The sequence below is a fragment of the Centropristis striata genome, chromosome 23 (assembly GCF_030273125.1).
Source record: "Centropristis striata isolate RG_2023a ecotype Rhode Island chromosome 23, C.striata_1.0, whole genome shotgun sequence".
Lineage (NCBI taxonomy): Eukaryota > Metazoa > Chordata > Actinopteri > Perciformes > Serranidae > Centropristis > Centropristis striata.
In genome coordinates, this window is record NC_081539.1 from 28,137,233 (window position 1) to 28,160,864 (window position 23,632).

The 23,632-nt window shown below is 37.9% G+C and overlaps 1 protein-coding gene across 1 annotated transcript in view; it reads right to left on the reverse strand.

Annotated features, from left to right (window-relative positions):
* Positions 1-23,632, reverse strand: part of si:dkey-225n22.4 (collagen alpha-1(XXI) chain) — an 83,692-nt gene that overhangs the window by 21,940 nt on the left and 38,120 nt on the right. Inside the window, exons 18-22 of the mRNA XM_059326509.1 lie at positions 19,976-20,020; positions 10,893-10,937; positions 10,746-10,799; positions 5,416-5,469; positions 1,879-1,932 (exon numbers count right to left, since the gene is read on the reverse strand). Coding sequence (XP_059182492.1) covers positions 1,879-1,932; positions 5,416-5,469; positions 10,746-10,799; positions 10,893-10,937; positions 19,976-20,020 — 252 coding nt within the window. The remainder of the gene's footprint in view (positions 1-1,878; positions 1,933-5,415; positions 5,470-10,745; positions 10,800-10,892; positions 10,938-19,975; positions 20,021-23,632) is intronic.

Below are 23,632 nucleotides of genomic sequence, written 5' to 3' on the forward strand. Positions count from 1 at the left end.
GAATGAGGTTGATTTAGAAAAGAGAAAAGACGAAAGCTGTCACCCTGATCCCTCGCGGGGGAATTAGTAGTGCCCTCACTAATCCGACCGCCATGTTGAAATGTTCAAAGTCTCACTTCTCTGTGACCGTCAGTGTAAGCTAACTGGGACTGGGGCGTAAAGGTGCAAATAGTCTACATGGCTGTGGCAAAGGAAGACTAAGGGACAGACAGTTGTGGCAGAGAGTATGTGGAGGGTCAAACTGTGCAGCAATGTGGGACACAGCTAGACTGAGAAAAGAGGAAACACGTTCTATAATGCATTATAATCTGATCATAGCACAATATATTAACCCTCTATGGTACCGTGTTGCCCGTGTTGCAACATCCCCATTTTTGGCCTGTCAGATTTCTACAATGTATGTTTTTGAGTGATGCGATACTTTAAAAATAGGGAAGAGTATAGGGAACCAAAAGCAATGCTTATATTTGTCACATGACCTCCAGGAGGCCATATTGAAACCCGTTTTTTGCAGTCTTTTCCAAAGGAAACAGCTTTGCCATTTTGCACCTCAAAAAAAATCACTCAAAACATAATTTTCTGGCCCTTTACCATCTGGTAAAAAAATAGTCCTACTGATAGGTGAGTAAACCTTCATTTTTGATAGTTTCATACACTTAGACTGTTGAAGACATTCATTTCAATGGGTCGTTGGTTCAATGGTTCAATGTTTCCTACAGGCAACATTCAGACAAGAAACGGGTTAAAAAAGTTCTTTTTATAATGTTTTTAAATTTAAAATGTTATGTATTGTACCCTGTTGAAGCTACTGAATCTCCTTTTTTTCCTAACTGGCATCATAATGCGGACCATAGAGGGTTAATAGTTCATTCATTGTCGCGGACAACATGCATGTTAAATTGGGGGTCGCGACTCAAAAAGGTTGAGAACTACTGCAGTAGTGTATCAAAGTTGTAAAGAAAGATGTGTTTTATAACCACTGTGCATGCATTATAATGTCATTATGGTGTAAGAATAGGAGTTGAGGCTAATCATTACCTTATAACACATTATTAGTAGTGATGTGCCAATGAAGCCTCATGAACAATTTTCTTTTTCTTCTGAGCCCACTAGATGGCGCTCTTGGTTTAAAGAAAAAGGCTCAAGCAATGGTAACTGAGTGTTTTCAGCCTGTTTTTGAACAGAGAGCGCCATCTAGTGGGCTCAGAAAATAAAAATAATGGTTCATGAAGCTTCACTCATACATCACTAATTATTAGTATGTTTATAACGCACAGACATGGTCTTGCATAAGGCATCTATGAGTCTTCCAGACTATACTTGAACAGTTTTATAGGCAGATTATAATGCATTATGTTTAAAATCCACTGTAGACATGGGCTTCATAGAAAATGTTACTAAAAAGGGAAACTGAACTTGTTACAACATCTCAACCCTTGCTTCAGAGTGACTGTCTGGAGACTTTTGTGTGACATTACATGGTGATGGTTCAGTGGGGGTGAGGACAGAAACTAGCGTAATACTTAGTCATAGCTGTTGCCAGGTTTGGAACCATCATGTCTGTATAGAGAGCAAAACCTTTGCTCACCATCTGCATCTGGCAACCCACAGTACAGTGGGACAGAATAGGGAACCACAGGAATGAGTTGTTAAACCAGGAAGTAAGTAAGAGAAGTAAGAAAATGATTCATGAAGCTTCATTGCCACATCACTACTATTTACCCTACTAAACTACTGTTTGTCCCCACTCTAAGAATAGTTAAAATAGGCATCATGGGAGAAAAAAAAAACAAAACAGAAAGGACGTGTTGGACAGCAGTGAAGACAGAGGTTAAAGGAAACAATGTAATCCGCTTGATAATCTCCTGCTCCACTCACCTTCTGGCCTGGTGGACCATGAGGACCAGTGACCCCTGGATCTCCACACTTCCCCTGAATAAAAACAAACACACACCACATTTGTCTGACAATATTTCTGCTGACCACACTCGTACAAAATCACAGGGATCTATTTTAACCATCGCAAAGACCAGCACACAGGTCAGTGGGAGCATATCAAAGTGTGGCTGCACGCTGTGCAGAGGGCAGCATGCACAAAAGGTTGTCTGAAGTGGAATATAAATCACAGTATGTTGTAATTAATCACTGTCCTCTCAGCCACATTACTACATTACTAGTCTCTTACCCCTTTAAACAGCTTGAGCAATTACACAAGGTTTGACAGTGGTGCATCAGAAAAACAGCTTAGAAGTGAGACTGCTTTTCTGAGTATGCAAATTATCTTTATCTCGATTCAGAGGTTCAGAGGGGAAATTTGCAGACGCATAAGAGAAAAACTCTTTGCTGAGCGTAGTTATTTGGCAACTAAGTTATGCACTCAATTGTTGTGATGTCCGGTTTGTGAGTCTGCAGTAGACTATCATGTTATCAGAACAATAAAGGGGAAAGATCAGAGCAATATTATTATATCTGTATCGTTGGATATTATGACTGACACATTAAATTGTAAGTGGGTCAAAAGAGGAGGGCTGGGTAGATTTATCCTTATCAGTGCATAATATTTTAGAAGCAACTTATACTGTATGTTTTATACATTCTTTATCTATAAGGTTTCTAGAAGTTTTTGAGATAAATGTAGAGGAATAATGAAAGAAAAATCCCATTGAAAAGCATATACATGCATGATATGGTGGTAAAAAAGGAGGTACAAGTACCTGAAATTGTACTTAAGTACAGTACTTGAGTAAATGTACCTAGTTACATTCTGGTTATATTTCGTAAAAATGTCACAGACTCTCTGTTGACTCTACTTGTGCTACTTGTGTGTCCTGTTTTGGATAGACAGTGGTTTTATCACAGTTTTAAATTAGTAAACACATTTCACAGAGGTGTTCAAATAAAGCTTTATAAACCATTAGTTGTACTTGTTGGCCCCACTAGATGGTGCTCTAAGTCTAAAGAAAAAGGCTCATGGAATGGCATTTCATTGTGCTTTCAACCCTTTCTTGAACATAGAGTGCCATCCAGTTTGATCAGAAACTAAACATGATAGTCAAAAAATGGTAGTGAAGTGACAACGAAGATTCGTGAACCGTTTTCTTTATTTTCTGAACCCACTACATGGCGCTCTTTGTTCAACAAAGGGCTGAAAACACACTCAATTACCATTGCTAGAGCCTTTTTTTAAGCCAAGACCACCATCTTGTGGAGTCAAAAAATATAGCAAATGGTTCACGAAGCTTCGTTGTCACTTCACTACAGGTTCATGGAGCTTCATGAAGCTTCATTTGGCCATCACTACCATAGCATGTCATGTAATTGCCACTTGTGGCCAATTTTCTGCAAACTTATCTTGTTTTTTAGCTGATTATATCAATTGTTCTTCATAATGATGATGTTTACATGACTGTTGCCACAAAAATATCACTTTTGTTGGTAAGACCTGTTAGCTGGTATTTGTGAATTTGTAGAAAAATGTGACTTATGCGTGCGCTGTCTCAGACTGATTCAGGTAAACTAGGATCTTACCGATGTATAAGTCTGATGTGTGCACTGCAGTGGTTTGTGTAGTTATTTTGCAGCAGCCTGATGTTGGTTATGCATGATTTAATCAAGGTAACCACAGTGGATCAGTCTGTGTAATAGTGCTGTTCTCTTCCTATGTTGTGTGTTCAATCAGCAATTATCTGCTACAGATGGAACAGCCTTCACACTTCTGCAGGGATTTAATCAGCTGATAGGGAAGTTCCCATACAGGTGTTAAGGTGGGCATAATTAGAAGTGTTTGCTTATGCTGTGTTTCTCTATTTACGTGTGCTAACTGACTGCTTGAATCACCAAATTATCAGGTGTCATTCTGCTGGTACTCGTTCTCAGCACGCTGTTAAAGAGCACATGATCACCTTCATATGCATGAGACTCCCTCACTCTCCTTCCATTTGTGTGGCGTGCATGCTGTGCTGAGTATTCAAATTCCAAAGGGACAGGAAATGTGCATTTCAAGGTCAGGGAAGTATGAAAATGCCCCTTGTGCAAGTCTTTGTAAAAAGGGGCACTCCACAGATAAAGGTTCGTTTACTTCTCATTTTTGCAGGACTAAAAGTCAGGATATCACAGTCTCTTGTGCTTTAAAGTTTGACTACATATGTTTTCATTTGTCCTCAGCAAATCAACTTTATAGAAGTGCAATAGGAAATCAGTCAGTGCGTTGACATGCACAGTTTAATCGAACTATATGCTTAAAAATTGATATTAGCGTCTAATAGGACTTCTGTCCTTGTCCCAGTTTACATGCAACTGAGATAATTTAGTAACTGACGGGAACGTGTCCTCCTCCTCAACACTGGGTGGCGATATGCGTCATTTCACCGGTTTAATATGGCGCCCTTTCCGGTTGATCTCAGTTGGACACTTTGTGCCGTCGCTACTGACCGGCTAATGCGATCTGCTAATGTGCAGCCGGCTAATGTGACCGGCTAATGTGCGACCGGCTAATATGACCGGCTACTGCAACCGGCTAATGTGACCGGCTAATGTGCAGCCAGCTAATGTGCGACCAGCTAATGTGACCGGCTAATGCGACCGGCTAATGTGCGACCAGCTAATGTGACCGGCTAATGTAAAGCCGGCTAATGCGACCGGCTAATGTGCAGCCGGCTAATGTGCGACCTGCTTATGTGACCGGCTAATGTGCGACCTGCTTATGTGACCGGCTAATGTGCGACCGGCTAATGTGCAGCCGGCTAATGTGCGACCGGCTAATATGACCGGCTACTGCGACCAGCTAATGTGCGACCGGCTAATGCGACCGGCTTTCTTGGATGTTTTTGATCCGGGGTCTTACGCCAACGCGGGGGTGGAGCATGCGCAAATGCGTTGTCTTATCATACATGCTGGCAGAAATCCTATTCCAATCGCATTGTCTGTCCTAATCGCAGTTGTAGAACTCCGACATCAATCGGACTAACACGTTTACTTTTACTTCAATTGTCCAGTTACAGTCAGATTAAGGCAATCATTTGGTTGTTTCAAGTGTCATGTAAACGTACTGAGTGGAGTACCCCATAAATCTGAAAAATCTCCCCCTAATGAAGTAAACTATGGTAAACCTGACTTTGTATGAATGTGTTAAAGAGTAAAACTTAAAGTTGGTCTTTGAAGGGGAGAAACACAAATACCAACAGTCCCAAATATGAACCGTCCTTGGCAGAACAGCATTCATCACATATTCAGAAACACCTACAATTTGATTCCAAACAAGTTGCCTCCCTCTCAGCAAAATGCAGTTTTCTCTACGGGAACATCAAGAGAACAGGGAGGGAGGGTACTGCATTAGAACAGGCTGAGAATAGCCGAGCGGCTGGGGAGCAGCAGGCCATTAGCATAATAACTAATTATAACGTTCAACGCACAGACCTTGGGACCATCTCGGCCGATCTCTCCGGGCGGCCCCCGGGGCCCCTGGATTCCCTGGACGGAGAGAGATATTGGGGGAGAAGGAAGAGCGAAGGGAGGGGAGGGAAGGGACAAGAGAGGAAAGGAATGAGAGGGAGAGAGAGAGAATGAGATGAAAGAGACAGGCACAGTGCTTTGGGCTGAATGTGACAGAGTGCGTGACGGCTTAGTCAGGAGGCACTGAGGGAGAAATGAGATGGCTCAGGTCCACTCACACACACACACACACACATATTCACAGTCAAACTCATGCACATCCACACTTGCACGCTTTGCGCGCAAACACACACCAGTTTGCATATTGAACAAAACATTCTGCTGTATAAAGATCCCAGCTCTATCTTCCCACATGCCTTCACCAAAGAAACACAAATAAATCTACTGTCCAGTAATCTGATTGACTTAGAGGGGAAACAGGTAATATGAGCCTATTTACAATAATTAAAAAAAACACACCATGATAATCTGGATACTGATAATTTTAACATTATTGCAGAATTAGATATATTTGTTGATTCAGGTATTAGAATGCTGATAATAGGAAAACGTATCAATCCCTATTCTAAATGGAACATAAAATATTTGATACTACAGTATGATGCATGCACATCCCAACATTATATAAAAAAGGCACCCACACACTGAGCAATGCACCCTTGACTCATAAGTTGGTTGACCTGCATGACTTGATGGCTACATACATATTGAAATTGATATTGATATTAAAAATGTAAAAAGTCAGCACCCTCCACCAGCTATGGAAGAGGATAAGGAAGAGGAGGACATTTCGAGAATAAAATTTAAATACAATGTTGAGAACAAAGTCGAAATGTCAAGAATAAAGTCAACTTTTAAGCTTGGTAAAGTTGTAAAGATATTAAAGATATTGTTCCTGTGTCAGTAAGTCATTAGAGGAACATAGTTTTCTATCTGAACAGTTAGGTAGACTGCAAGCTACAACCTGATTTTCATCAACATCATAAAATGAGCAATAACCACAATATTTAAGGATGTAGTTGTACTAAAATCCCCCGACACATAAATGAGCTATTCTTGATAGTAGCTAACCCATCTATTGTTTTGGGAAAATCTGCTTTTATGTAATTTATGTGAATATTTCCAACATGTATTGGGCGTACTGAGGCAAACCAGGCTGTAGCTTGCAGTCTACTTCACCAAACTCAAAAGTTGACTTTATTCTCAGCATTTCCCCTTTTTTCTAGACAAATGTGTTCTCTTTGTTAAACAGAGAGGGCCATCTGGTGGGCTTTTAGTGGACTTGAGTCTCAATGAAGCCAATTAAACCATTTCCTTTGTTTTCTGAGCCCACACTCAATTACAATTACAATTGCTTGAGCCTTTTTCTTTTAACCAAAAGTGCCATCTAGAGGGCTCCAAAAAAATAAAATAAAGGTGGTTCATGAGGCTTCATTGGCACATCATTTGATAACACCGATTACTAGTGATGTACGAATGAAGCTTCATGAACCATTGTTTTTATTTTTACAAAGACCTGAAAACACACTCAGTTACCATTGCTTGAGCCTTCTTCTTTAAACCAAGAGCGCCATCTAGTGGGCTCAGAAGAAAAAGAAAATGGTTCATGAAGCTTCATTGGCACATCACTACCGCTTACTGACTTCCACAGTGTGGAAATACTACACAGTGGGTCTACTGGTTGTGGATGTTATTTTTTCCATAATCTGAAACCTGAAACATACTAATGTAGTTGTTAATAATGTGCTCATTGGCATTGGAAGTAGCTCTCATGTACTACAGTAGGTTGTGAGTTATAAATGATATAAATATATAAATTATAAATATAATTTCAACTTGCATAAAAATGATAATCACACTGCAATTAATTCCTTCAACTTTTACACTTTTGACCTTCTTGGTTGCATGTTGAGTCATAGAGTTTCTGGGATCATTTATTCAGTGCGTGGGAGGCTTTTTTCTTCATATTGTTGTGATCATGACACCATTTCTCAATTTAAAAATTAAAGATTTTAAAGCTTAAGGGTTTGAATGATTTGTGTTGACATGCACATCTGAACATTTTAAGCTCTTTCAGTTTGTGAAAGTACAACCCAATACTAAATTTGATAGTTTGCTGCAACTGTAATGATATAGGAAAATGAAATACATACTTTCAAGCAATAAGGAACATACCGTTTAATGTCTGAGAGAGTCAAACCAGGAGTATGCACACTTCGAAATGCCACTTTTGATTAGTGTTGCCTTGGTCAACTGACAATTAGTTTGACGTCTATGTATAGTTACTATATGTGGTTGCCTAGATACAAGGAGTTCGTCCTACGTCCATTTCTAGACTGTGTGTGTGTGTGTGTGTGCCAGATAAGTCAGAGGACCACTGCAGGCATAACGTCATAGCAGTGTTCTTTTCTACTGACAGGAATAGAAAGAGGGGGATGAAGACTTAAAGATGAAGCTTTATGGTTGTGGAAAGGTGACCTCTAAGAACTTAGATGCTGCAGTATTTCACAGATTTTTTTTTTTTATCAAGGCTTTATATGCCACAGTGAAAGAATAGAGGAGTCAAACGCAGTCTTAAAAAATAGCAAATTGAAACATTGATGTTGGATCTGCATTTAGAAAACATACTGAATCATTTTCTGTTATTTTTACATGTTGATGCACAGCCATCCACCAATTAATGCAAAGGGTTTACATGGTACAAATGTGTATATAATATGTGTATGCCTCTACAGTCTGTGTTCACTTTACCAACTCGTCATTCCATCTATCTGTACTTTCTCTTTCTGGCCACAAGGGGGCAGCAGAGCTGTTAACATACTGTCCAACCAGCACCATGGAGGTCTGTGCATTCACAATGCTTTGCTGTAATTGCATCTGGTCGAGTGTAATCTTGTTTACCAGTGGGGGGTGCCCTGACTGTGTGTACAGCCGTAAACCCACACACACTCATCTGACTTCGGTGCTAAATTAACAGCCACTCACCGCCTTAATGGCATTGCTAAGTAAATCAAATGGACTCACATGGTGCCTGAGCTAAATTAATGATCTCATTATGAGCCCACTGCAGAGACGATAATGTGAATTGTAGTCTAGGAGATAAGACTGCATTGCTCAAAGACTAATGTGGAAACAAGTAGACCCTGTTTGGATAATGCTTTAAATCTGTGGATCCCATAAGGATTAAGTTTGGGCCAAGTAGGCATAGACTGGAAGTAGGATCAGCACCATGATCCCTCGCCACAAGCCAACGTGGGCTAACTGCCCCATCCAGGTTTCTTGGACAAGGTCACTTTTGACCAAATGTCCTTCCTCCACTGCCAGTTGGGACAGTCGTCAACAGCTTTTAATTATTCAAGATTTTTGGGAGGGCAGATCCTGTTTATTTAAAATTTGGAAGAGCAAATTCACTATGTACTGCTGTCCTTGTTAATTCTGTTGGCTGGGGAGGGTACTGAAAGACATGTGCTACCTCCATGTTGCCAGCTGCTGCTTTTCACCTTCCAGCAAAGAGCAGCACCATGCAGAAGTAAAGGCCTCAATCTCAATATGCTTCCAACCAAGGTTATTATAGTTAACGAAAACTAACGAAATAATGAAAACTAGAATTGAAAAAACATTTTCGTTAACTGAAATAAAAATAAAAACTAGAGTTTTTAAAAAAACGATAACTAACTGAAACTGTATTGTGTGGTTACAAAACTAACTAAAACTAACTAAAATTATCGTGAAAATGTCCTTAGTTTTCGTTTTTGTCAACTTTATTCATTCATAATTCAGTGTTTCTATTTGAACATGCAACACATGGTGAATATGTTTACTGAGACTGGGATGTCTACACTCCAACCAAAATTCAAAACAGTTAATAACCTTATTGGGGCTGAGATGATAAACCAAAGGAAATAAAGGCAAAATTTATTATGACCACTTTGAATCTGGCACCCAACACAACTAAAACTAACACTAAAACTAATAAAAACTAAACTAAAACTAAGCATTTTCAAAAAATAAAAACTAAACTAAAACTAGAAAACTCACTCTTAAAACTAACTAAAACTAACTGAATTTGAAAACAAAAATTCACAACGAAATTAAAACTAAAACTAATGAAAAATCCAAAACTATTATAACCTTGCTTCCAACAAACTCGGTTGTGCATCCCTCTGCCTCCCCAGTTTCTGTGTCTTGCACATGTCTTATTTCTGTCTTGGGACCTCAATGTACAGGACAAGAATTACCAGGGGACCACCATGTAAGGTTTGTACAAGCTAAGTCTGTATTTCGCATGGAAGGGAAGTTGTGTTATAACTTATTCTGACACCAGATAGAAGCTGGACACACTTCTGGTGATTGACAAGCCCTGTCAAGTAACCTTTGAGCAACCTGGTCTCACAGAAATCCGTGAAATAGCCACGGATTTCGCTTAACTCAAAATCCGTGGAATGGCCACGGAATCGCTCAAATTTCTGTGAAACTGACACGGATTTCGCTACAATGCAAGTTAATGACAGTCATATTTTTCTGGCGAGATCTTCACCACAAAGTGATTATGAACATTCACTGAGTGAATATTTACAAAATAAAACATATATTTCTCGCTAGAAATGTGATCAAAATCCATTTTTATGCAGAAACTAAGTCAAAATATTGATTTTTTTTCACTAAAAATGAGAGAACTGTCCGCCATGTTTTTTGTTCTGACCGCTGGGACCTTGAAAGTCACGTGACTTGGAACAAACCAATAGCCACAGGATATGACTGTCATTAACTTGCATTGTAGCGAAATCCGTGTCAGTTTCACGGAAATTTGAGCGATTCCGTGGCTATTCCACGGATTTTGAGTTAAGCAAAATCCGTGGCTATTTCACGGATTTCTGTGAGACCAGGTTGCTTGTCAAGTAACCTTTGAGCTACTGCAGTGTTGCCAGGTTGGTCGTGTGTAATCTAATCAGGTCATCACTATGAGAAAGCAAGCCAAAAATGTTGTCAGCCTTCCAAAGCTGAATAGCCCAGATGTCATTTTGCACTGGATTAATATTATCACATGACGTCTGTGGTGATTTGGAGTGGAACTTTTACTTGAAAAAGTTACAGGCATGGCAGATGTGGACGGGATTAACATCACAGAACACCTCTGCTGTTATTAGAGGTCAGTCCTGCTTAAATAGGGTTAGAAAAGGATTGTGCAAATTGAGCTAAAGGCAAACACTTTTTGACAGTCTTTGTGACGGAAGTAGAAAGAGAGTTGCAAAAGAAGTTGAAGAAAACTGAAAGACTAATGATGTTAAACCAACCAGTGTTCCGTTTATTCCAGGTGGTCCACGTGGCCCGGGCAAGCCCTCCTCACCCTAAAAAAACATTCAAGAAGACAGAAAAATAAACAACTGAAGTATTTTTTTTCACCTATGATTCTGACAAGTTACTTTCAGGTCACATGTTACCTGAGGTCCTTGTGGGCCCACTTCTCCAGGAGGTCCCAGGATTCCCTGTGGAGGAGACAGGAGACATAATCACAAGATTATGTGATGTCACATCCCCCAGTTTGGGAACCACTGCGCTAAATGCACTTACACCATGCACTTAAGACCTTTCTCTATAGGCTGTAAATAGGGTCCAACATGTTAATGTTGAGTTTAGAACTTGTTGTTCTGCCCCCAAGTGGCCAGATTCAACTACTGTGGTTCTAAAGTTCACTGACCTATAGTTACCACTTAATATGCAAATTACACTTTTCAGGCCACGGCTACAGACGTTACACACTCTTGAAAACTATGGTTTGCATGGAACCATACATTGGTGTTTTGTGGCAGTACACTGCAAAAAAAGAGAGGTTGGGTTAACTCAAAATTTCAAGGCAACAAACTTCGATAAAATTTTAAGTTGGACAATTAAACTAAATATTCTAAGTTTTGCTTTTGAGTTTGCTCAACTCTGAATTCTGATTTTTGTCATTTTTGTGTGGACTCCAGCTGGAGGCAGCACAGCCACAATGAGACTTCAAGTGCAACTCGGAAAGTTGGCTTTCCGCATTTCACAACAAAGAAATAAGAGTTATCAGAACTATTGTCCCTTGTTATGAACCCCAACTTAAAGATATAAGTAACAACAACTCACCAACTTGTTTTTGAGCAGACAACTGGCTTGCTTTGTTGTGCTAACTTACATTATTGCCCTTAATGTCAATAATTTATATCTCCAAGTTTTACCAACTTAAATCACTGTTTTAGGCCAAAAAATATAAGTTGGCTTTTTTGCAGTGTACTGATTTTGTGCTTTCTTCAGCAGGATATAATGGATGCAAAACAGGTCCCCCAATATGATAATTCTGAAATTTGAAAAAAAGTTGAAAAAATCCCGCTCAAACTAATGGATTGATGGAAATGTCCAATTATATGAACCAATGTAAGTGTATGTTACTATTTTGTGTCTTGGCAAGTAGATCCCCACAGTTTGGAAGCTGTCTTAGACGTAGACACATGATGCTCATTAAGTAAATATGAATAGGGGTTACATTATGCTACTTCCTGTCATGTAATGCATCACCAAACAGATATAAGACTATGATCCAGGAATAGTTAAAGGCTTTGGAAAAGTGTCTCTGTTAAAGACTCCCTACCTGTCACGCTAATACAAATGGATCATAGCGGAGGATCAAAGTGCTTTAGATTCAGACTATGTGAACCTGCACTGATGATTCCACTACAGATAAGCTTGCTGTGTGTGTATGTGTGATAAAGTAAACTAAATGTAATCCTCTGGGTTTAAATAAGTCTGATAGATCCGGATATCACTGTGTGTCTGCCATGGTGGCTTTACTTCAGTGACAACATCAGGGCTTTTTCCTCTAACTTCCTCCTCTCTGCTCCTCTCCCACTCTGTTTATTTGTAAAAGATGTCAGTCAATTTCACATTTCAATGTCGGACAAATTCTAATATAATCCAAATGGTTTGTCAGATTGTAGAGGTGTTGTGGAGTGAAAATCATATTTCAGTGTGGATTTTCTAACTATTACACTTTAACTATTAATGTTAGGTTTCCTGGAGTTGCCTGAAATATGAGATGCATCTGTTTTTCTGGTGAAAACATGAGAAAGCCGATCAGGGTGATAACAAATAATTCACAAACACATTAGAGTGAAGCGGGCCCTGCATCGTAACTTTCCTGTGACTCATCCATCTCTCATCAGCATGCCCGCAAGTCTGTGGACGGATGAGGATATATGATCTGGCTTTAGCAGATCCCTGTTATCGAAACAGTGTCATACCTTCACCCACAGGTGAGCAGAGGGCAGAACAGGAAAGGGTGGGACGACAGACGAACTGAGAGGCCAGATGTGGCAAGGAGAGGAGAATATAACAAAGAAGTTCTTAGAGGGAATAAAGGGGTCATGCTAGCTTGTTGCTTATGGGCAGTGGCGGTTCTACACATGGCCCCTGTGTCAAGTTAATAATAAAATGGTCAATTTATAACGATGAACAATGGAACAATTCTAACCTTTTTTTTGTTCAAACACTATCTCAATGTACACAAAAGAAACCCAGAATGTGTACATTGTATAATACTTTAACTCTTTGGAGTCTTATAGGGCTATTTTGTCCATTTTTGAATCCTTTTCATGTCTTTACATGTCTTTGTAAGTCTTTTTTTGGTAATTTTGTGTCTGTTGTTGTGTCTTTTTTTAGTTATTTTGTGTCTTTTTTTGTCATTTTGTGTCTTTTTTGTTATTGGTGTCATTTATGTGTCTTTTTTGTGTCTGTCTTAGTTAATTTGTGTCTTTTTTTGGTCATTTTGTGGGGGGTTTTGTCATTTTTATGTCTTCTGTGGGGTTTTTTGTTATTCTGTCTTATCATTTTGTGTCTTATGTGGTCATTTTGTGTTTTTTTTTTGTCATTTTTATGTCTTCTGTGGGGTTTTTTTGTTATTCTGTCTTCTCATTTTGTATCCTTTTTTGGTCATTTTGTGTCTTTTTCAAGACATTCAAAGATTTTGAATGCTTAAATATCATCTTTGCCATTTTTTCATGTGCTAATATGCCCCTCTGATTAAACACTGGCCCCTCCTTGGCCCCCACAGTAAAATTGGTCTAGAACCGCCACTGCTTATGGGGCTAGGTAACGCTCCAAAATTAAGCTAAATTTTTGTGAGATAAAAACTGGCATAGGCCTAAATGGTACTATAAAAAATTAACCCAAAGGCAATGTTTATTACAGATCTATGACTAGAAAAACTTGACACAGCACTGTATTATATAGGCTACTATATTCAGGTTCCCCACTTTTAGATTACATATGCTATACCATTTCAATGTGGGATCAACTGTTGACCTGTTATCTGACTGTGGCTTGTAACAGAGTAGCTCATTTATTGGACTCAGAATAGCTAAGAGAGCTTGAAGAGAATTGCAAACTCACTGCCTGCACACAGCTGGAGCTGGGAGGGTATATTTGGTATGAATAAAATCTTATGAGGCCACAGCAATACCCCATTTGAAATTGTCTACAATTGCAGCAACTGATTAAAAGTAATCCAAAATGCCATGAAGGCATGAAGTCAAAGGAAATTCACCCAACATGACTCAACCACGCCCAAGGCATTTAGTCCAATATGTTGTAAACTCAGTCTAACAAGATTTACAAGCTTCTCATTCTTTGCTGCTTCCAAGCTTCTTGAAATCCAGTTTCAAATAACAATCACTTTGGCACCCCATTGTTAGATATGGATTACATTTCTACCATGTTATGTGTTGAAATGGAAACAAGCTTATTTAAAGTGGCACTGTTAAAGTCCTCCTCATGAAAGGAGGTGCTAGCTTGGTGATATAGTTACATCTTGTGCTGCTAACTAGCTCTGCTGCTAATCAGATAGTTGAGAATTGTTTTTATTTATTTGCTACCACGTCCATCTGTCATTCAGGAGAGAAGCATTTTCATCTTCTTTGACATCCAAGTCCATTAAGTACATTTTGTTTTAAGTCTTTTTTTACTAGCCAAAATTAGCATTCCCATAACATGACACTAAATGGCTGGTGCTAGCTTTAGCTAATAACTTAACATTACTATGCTGACAGTTTTAGGCCCTTCCAGACAGGTGACCTGTAAAACCTCCCTTTTGTCCATATACGGCCCAAAACAAACAAGATGGCGACCTCCAAAATAGCAAACTGGAGGCTTCAGGACATCACAATGGATATGTCCACTTGTCCACTGTCCACCTGTTTAACCTATTTAACACAAGTCAAGTCAAGTCAAAGTTTATTAATAGAGCACATTTAAAAACAACCTCAGTTGACCAAAGTGCTGTAGAGTTATTAAAATAGAATAAATCATACACAAATAGGTATAAATAAAAACAATGAAAACAATAAAATACTAAAAACAGTAAAACAATAAAATAAAATACAATAAAATAGTAATAAAAGCTCAATCCAAAACAGAGTTAGAGATAAAAAAAAGGCAAATAAAAGGGTAAAAAAAGTAAAAAAGAAAGATGAACTATTCTCCTAGTTAATCTCGCCCACAAAAAAAAAAAAAAAAGTTTATGATTGGTATGGGCACCTGATCATCACATAGCTTACAGCGTATCAGTCCATATATTATACAAAGACATTATACATGTGTGGCCACCCTCACACACTAAAGGTACATCAATATAATATTTTCTCAGATAAATCAATATAATATTTTCTCAGATATTTTTAAGCTTTGCAGTGTCCTTCCTTCATTCATTGCATTGGTGACTACGTACATTGAAGCATTATGTGCCTGTTTGCGTCTAGGTTTATGTGATAATCAAACACCCTGAAATGAACATGGAGACAGTCTAATGCAGCCTGTTTCAAGGCAATAACAAGTGCGACAATGTAGTATAGTAAAACTATTTACAATCATAAAAACCTGCATTCACAGTATTTGTTTCCCAGCGTTCCATGTAAACATTAGCTTGATTAGGAAGGGAGGGTTAGGGTTTGATGCAGTGGGGAGCTGCTCTGCACGCAACCCTGTCTGCTACTGAGGACCCAAGACGCTCTGCATGTGTTCACATGTAAACATACGTGTCCAATGTACATTGTGTAGCTTGTGCAACCTACATCCAGATAAAGTGGGTGTCTGGACATCAGTACTGAAGGCCATGTAATTGGAAATGACAGGAAAAACAACCCCCTCAGCTTAAATGTGTTCTTGTGTGTATATATTCCTGTAAGTGTGCTTTGCTTTGCACACTGCCTACTATAAAGTGTGAGTGTGGTTATAGGGTGTGACAGTGATGAATTAGCCAGTCTGACACTTTCAGACACAGGATGTAAAGCTGTGAACATTTGCTGTACATAAACATGACATAACGTTCAGCAGTTTTTTTCACTGACATTTTAAATTGACTTCGACATTTAAAATGTTTTTTTGCAGCCCCTTTTATAGAATGGTGTTTCCAGTGGCCTTTCATGGCCTTCAACACTTATGATAAATGTGTTTTTTTTAAACACGTCACAGGGCATTCACATGTGTCTTTGTTGTTTTAGGGGGAAAATAAGGTCAAATATTTTTTTATTAAATATTTTGCAAAACATGCTTCTATTATGCACACACAAATATAATCAATAACAACTAAAAAGAAATGAAGCAAGGACTGCTGACAGGAAATTTTGCCAGATTAATTAATTTCTTTCAGCTGTTAATCAAGCCTAACTGCTCATTTACAGACACAAAGCCTTAGGACAGCTTTGTCCATTCTGTGTGTCCTAGTGGATACATTGTGCATTTGCAGTGTGTGTGTGTGTGTGTGTTTGTGTGTGTTCTTGTTCTTCCTACATAGTGAGGACCGAAACACGTTTTTAACCAACAGAGTGAGGACATTTTTACAAAGTGAGGACATTTCGGCCGGTCCTCACTTATTTTAAGGCATTTTTGAGATTTCAGAATTTGTTTTAAGGGTTAAAGGTTACATGATAATAATAATTAACTGAAACTGTATTGCGTAGTTACAAAACTAAGTAAAATTATAGTGAAAATGTCCTTCATTTTCGTCTTTGTCAACTTTTTTCATACATAATGAAGATGGATCAGACAAAGAAAATAAAGGCAAAATTTAATGTGACCTCTTTTAATCTCCCACCCAACAAATACCCCATTACAAAAAATTAAAAATAATAAAAACTAAACTAAAACTAAAGCATTTCAAATAAATAAATATTAAACTAAAACTAGCAAACTCACTTTAAAAACTCATTAAAACTAACTGAATTTGAAAACAAAAATTCACAACAAAATTAAAACTAAAACTAATGAAAAATGAGTTACTATTATAACCTTAGCAGGGAATTCACTATTACAATGAGGGCCCTTACAAAGATAGAAGTACAAGAATGTGTGTGTGTGTGTGTGTGTGTGTGTGTGTCTTCTTGTGAGAATGAGAATATTTTGAGGAAGAGAGGACATTTCGGCTGTTTGAGGGTTAGGACTTGTTTTTAAGGTTAAGGTTATGATTACATTAAGGTTAGGCTTAGGATAAGGCTTAGGGTTAGACATGTTGCTGTGATGGTAAAGGTAAAACTGCAAAAATCAACTGCCAAAAATCAAGAAATAAATAACTAGAATTAAGCAAATACATGCTCGAAACAAGTAAAATTATCTGCCAGTGCAGTAAGTAAATGTTTCTTTGTAAGAATTCTTTAAATAACTAGGCACTAGAAAAACCAATGATATTGAAATAAATCCAAATATACTTATTTTGAGCAATTGTGGCATGAAAAACCCAACTGTAGTAACATTAAAATAAGCCAGCAATACTTGCTTAACATGCTTTTGAAATAGCATTTAAACTACATGCAACTAAAACTCTCAATTGAAACCAATATTTTAGATAAAAACTCACCATATTCAACAGTTGAATAGCTTGAAAAGCATGAAAAAGCTCACAATGTCAATCCTAAAAATAATTATTTAAACAATAAGATAATCACATAAGCACATAATAATAATAATACTAACAATTAAATAAGCATATAAAGCTATGGTCAGTAGGTAAATTATACTCAAAACAATATAATTAAGATACTATTGCTAGATATAAGAAGAAAATACTTGGTAAGCTTCATGTTTTTTGCAGTGTAGGGTAAGGGGCTAGGGAATGCATTACCTCAATGAGTGTCCACAGAGATAGAAGAACAGTGTGTGTGTGTGTGTGTGTGTGTGTGTGTGTGTGTGTGTGTGGGCAGTGAGTTTACTAGCACACTGCAGTGTGTAAAAGCAGCAATAACTCTGAGCTCTCATGTTTATGTCCTGATTACTCTTTCCTTCAAATCTTTATAGGACCATTTAAAAACAAGTTGCTTGTTATATCTACAGAATGCTGAGTTAACAAGAGTTATGTGTTGTAGTGAGCCTCTGCATTTATCAGCACCAATATAACACTGAGCCCTTTGTGAATGATACTCTAATAACTTGTATTGACACATTGGGCTTTGTCATTATTTCTGGAATGTTATTGCTGCAGATTCATGACAGAGTAATGTTTTAGCTACGACGTGAAATAACTGAACAATTGATAGATACCACATAGTCTAGACAGAATTGTCCAAAAAGTGAAAGTGAGGAGCATTTATGGGTACAAGTTGGGAACCGGCCTACTTTACTTATTTCAAGGGTGCAGAATCCCCAAAAAAATGCTTCCCAAGCAAAATTTTGAGTTTTTGACCTTCTCATTTGTATATCAAATGGCCACCAAATTGCCCGTCTTGCACAGTCACTGGACCATTTTCCCTTAGTTTTTTTGTAAGTAGGCAATCAAGATGAGGAAATTGAGTTACTAGAACTATAGTCTAGAGTCAGAGCAAGGATATAGTGGAGACTCAGTGCCTTTTTTATGTGTATATATATATATGCAAAATACATTTAAAAGTGATATTGATTGAATATTCATGTCGGCCTTAAAAAATGACACAAGTAATGCTTAATCTCACCTTAAAAGTTGGTACTTTGCATATATATATATATATATATATATATATATATATATATATATACATAAAAAAGACACTGAGCCTCCACTATATCCTTGCTCTGACTCTAGACTAAAGATCTAGAAACTTAATTTCCTCATCTTTGATTGCCTACTTACAATAAAACTTGGGGAAAATGGTCCAATGACTGAGCAAGATTTTGGCCACCATTTTGATATGCAAATGAGAAGGTCAAAAACTCAAAATTTCGCTTGGGAACCATTTTTTTTGGACTCATCACCCTTGAAATATGTTAGGTAGGCCGGTTCCTGACTTGTACCCATAAATGCTCCTCACTTCTTATAGAAGGCCTTTTTTTCTTAAATCCGTCTCGACTAACATGTTTATATTGTCATGCTGTTGAAATAATCGCAAAATTGTTTTTTTTTGCCTAAATCATCTCCTCATGACGTCGGCCACCTGTGGTAAAATCGCCAACATCCTCAGTTGATCAGATCATGTGATTTTACCCCTTTAAGATCATCACTTCTTTGACGATTTGCCACATTCACAGGCATCAGATAAGAACCAAGCAAAGACGAGCTAGAGGGAGATTGTTTAGTTATCAGTTTAGTTACCAGTGTTTTATTGTTGACACTAATATTGGTAACACTTTACTCTAAGGCAGTAGTTCTCAACCTTTTTGAGTCGCGACCCCCAATTTAACATGCATGTTGTCCGCGACCCCCGCTCACTGAACAGAATCTCACACGCACAGTTCAGATCACCCAAAAAACAAACAAAATGACCAAAAAGACACAAAATTACCCAAAAAAGAAACAAAATCACCAAAAAAAAAAAAAAAAGACCAAAAATAAGACACAAATTGACCACAAAATGATCAAAAAAGACACAAAAAAAAGACACAAATGACAAAAAAACACACAAAATGACCAAAAAACACCCAAAATGGCCAAAAAAAGACATTAAATGACAAAAAGACTAAAACACATTTACACTTTAACACAGTGGAGACAGAGCTGACTTCCAAAATGATTTGGTGACCCCAAGAAAGCATCTCGCGACCCCAATTGGGGTCCCGACCCCAAGTTTGAGAATAGCTGCTCTAAGGTGTCTACATAAGAGTGACATGAGCGTGTCATAAACATGACATGGGATGTGTCACGAACATTAATGACACTTTGAAAGAACATTAATGCTCATGATACTTGTCATGTCATGTTTCTAACAGGCTTGTGTGACTCTTATGTAGACCCCTTCAAAATAAAGTGTTACCATATCTTGCTTAAGTCACAAAGGCATGTTTAAAAAATTGCCTAAGTCATTTATTTCTCTTAAGTTACATAATTTACACACAGTGTTATTACTATGCCAATAGCCATCCTTTGTTACATCCTTTTTGAGTGAAATGATGAATAAATGTCATATGTTATACTTTTGGTGAGGTTTTTTGTGTTTCCTGCAAAACTTGAGTTAGGCGATTATTATTACAGGGTGACGATATTGTAAAATCACTTCACTTCACTTCATGCAGCATTGTGTAGTACATATAATCAGTATCAACTCACCGGGGCGCCCTGAGCTCCAGCTGCACCATCGACTCCGTTCTCTCCCTGAGGACACAAAAAGACATGTCAGCACCCTTCACCTTACAGGTGGTGTTGTAATGAGTTCCTATCTAATGAACGCAAAAATGCACAAAATAGAGTCTGAATTGTGAGTTACATTTCAAGGATAATTTCTTTTTTCCCTGATTGCGTTTGATTTGACATACCATAAATTCACATGTCTGCTGGGGGATGAGGTCAGGCTGGATGGATGTGTCAAACAAAAATAGGACTTACTGCATTTTATTCTGTCTGTACTCTTTTAAATTTGCAAATGCAAAATAATTAGTTAATCTCATTGCAACCGACTGACTTTTCTAACTGACTTTTTTAAACCAAGAGCGCCATCTAGTGGGCTTGGAAGAAAAAGGAAATGGTTCATGAAGCTTCATTGGCACATCACTAGTGTAAAGTTTGTGACCACACAGGACCTGGCCTGCAGTTTGTTTCATTTTTAACATACATTACTTCATATTTTATGACACAACATGCTTCTAAAATAAACTCTTATGCATGCTATTGCCCTCTTGAAGAACCAGGCCTGCACAGGCTGTGTGGAGTACAATTACAATAGCCACGTGTGTGTGTGTGTGTGTGTGTGTGTGTATGACCTTGATTCATGCAAGTGCATGTCAATGAGCAGGTCCTCACACTCTCCCTGCACCTATTCAGTGGATTGCAGTGGTTCAGATTTATGCACTGAATTACAAAGTTTGATCATTTCGCTTGTTTTCATTTAAAGCTTCCCTCTTGTCACACATAGGACAAAGCCATTCATCTGTGCCTATCTGCTGCATCTGAGAGAACAGACTTGGACATGGCGTGTGATGAGTTTATCTGTGGCAGTGATACTGACGTATGAACACCAGGCGAGTCCTGTGGTCTGAGATCTTGCAGTGGCAAGTGGCAGGGGCGGGAGCTCGTTAAAACAAAAATGAGCACAAGCAACAAACACATTTTAAGCCACAACACAACATGCAAATAAAGTTTTATCCATCCACAAGACACCAAAATCCACTGCTTGGTTTTCCTCTTAGACCTCTCTATACTGTTTAACTATGTTTGCTGAATGTATTACAACGCAAGTGGTATGTGAACATGTTCCAGTGTGTACTGCGGTAATACACTGCCACTGGCAATGAACATGTGAAACAAGCTGTAAAATATATTCTGGTACTGCAAGCCATTCATTTGTTAGTGACATGATATATATCAAGCTTGAAGTCGTTGTGTCCCAACATGTCCCCACTTCATATTTTATCTGGCTTTTTTTGACATCAAAAACCTTAATAAACACTGTTTTCACTAAATGGTATATTTGAGCTAGCAATTATGTTTTTTCAGTTTTAACTCTTTAGTTGTACATATTCATCTTTGTACTGTCTTGCTTTTTAACGTGATCTTTGGATCATGTTAGAAATACATGTTCTCACTCTAAATCTCTTGGATTCAGCATGCTCTGTAGATCTTTGAATAATTCAAACATCATAAATTAATATCTTGGGGTGTCTAGGAAGGCCTAGTGGTTCAAATCTTTCAAAAAAGCATGGCAAATATATACTTCTACTACTACTGTTAAAAGGTACTTTAAAATGGCGATAATTTCTCGAAAATAACTGGACAGTAGTTTATACACAAAGTTACTCAAACACAAGAAAACAGTGCATATGTTGGACACTGGTTTCATCAGTATTAATATATATCATTAGTATATTATGGCCACGTTGCACAACATGGAACCACAGTTCCATCTCCAGTCCAGCTGTTATACACTTGACATTGGCCCTCAAAAAGCTACATACCTTGAGATTTAACAATTAGCCCTATCAGAAATAAGAGTACAGTAGAAGTTGATTTCTGTCCCCCTAAATACAATCTACATTAATGTACCACCAAGGGTAAATTATTGGACATCAAATAACTATGTGTAGTTTTTAAGGCCAAAAAATCAACATGGTCTCACAGGAATCCGTGAAATAGCCACGGATTCGCTTAACTCAAAATCCGTGGAATAGCCACGGAATCACTCAAATTTCCGTGAAACTGACACGGATTTCGCTACAATGCAAGTCAATGACAGTCATATCCCGTGGCTATTCCAACATACAAAGTGATTATGTACATTCACTGAGTGAATATTTAGAAAATAAAACATATATTTCTTGCTAGAAATGTGATCAAAATCCATTTTTATGCAGAAACTAAGTCAAAATATTGATTTTTTTCACTAAAAATTAGAGAACTGTCGGCCATGTTTTTTGTTCTGACCGCTGGGACCTTAAAAGTCACGTGACTTGGAACAAACCAATAGGAACAAATATCCATGGAATAGCCACGGGATATGACTGTCATTAACTTGCATTGTAGCGAAATCCGTGTCAGTTTCACGGAAATTTGAGTGATTCTGTGGCTATTCCACGGATTCCTGTGAGACCAGGTTCCAAAAAATACATAGAGTATATGTTCTCAAGCCAATGTCAAGGGCACAACAGCTGTACCTTAGAAGGTTCCTCCCCAATCACCAGTTGTTGTACCTCTGAGGGTAAAAATACAACACATTACTCTACAATTCTAGAAATTCTACAATGTCATTAAGCAGACGCATTTATCCAAAGCTGCGTACATTTCAGAGTTAAACAACACAAGTAAAGATCAAGTCAAAAGACAACACATGAGTAAGTGCCTTGGGTTAAGTTTGAGTCCATTAGTAAGTGCTATCAGGTAATGCATGGGCACCTTTTTTTAAAATAGTTATAATCTGTGTAGAATATGTGTGAAGGTGCTCAGTAAAGAGTCTTTAGTCTCTTCTTAAAGATTGAGAGGGACTCAGCAGATCACATGGAGTTTGGAAGTTTGTTGCACCAAAATCAACATTTAATCCAATCCAAACTCAAACAAAAGTGCCAAGAAAACTTACTAACATGTAGCTGCAATCTTACTTCAAAACCAGTGCTTGTTCATTACTGTGTACGAGGTTGTATTCTCTATAATCCCAGGTACCTAGCCATGACATTGCCAAAAGTAGAGTGGCAAAACACTAGACAGGGTACACTTCACTGTGTGCCATGTTATATTGCTAAATACTGTGACAGACATGCTTGCTGCATGGTCCACTTAAAATACATTTATATGATTAAATGAAAGCAATTCTGTCAATTTCATATATGGATATACACATGATCATGTCCCAACATTTTCAGACAAGTATGTAACGTAGGCTTGTCTGTGTCTATGTGGTCCTATCCTCTCTTATAATTGGTTAATCTAAAACATAACCCACACTCAAAAAAATGTTTCAAGCCCTTCTTAGATGTGACACATTAATGTATTGTTTATCTAATGAAAATATATAAATTAAAATCAAATTAAAAGTAGTTTAAGAAGTGTAACCTAAAATGTATTAATTTACTCCCCTGTCCTTCCCTTCAAGTCAAAAAGAATGAGTTTCAGTTTTCCAATTCTATGTTTTTAGGTTGAACGAACACAATTTCTTTATTTTAGCTCTCCAATTTAAATACAATGCATACATGTTTTTAATTTGAGTTCGACCAAATGTAAAAAAAAGTGAGCTACATCAACTCAAATACATTATATTGCATCAATGTACTTGTTTTGAGT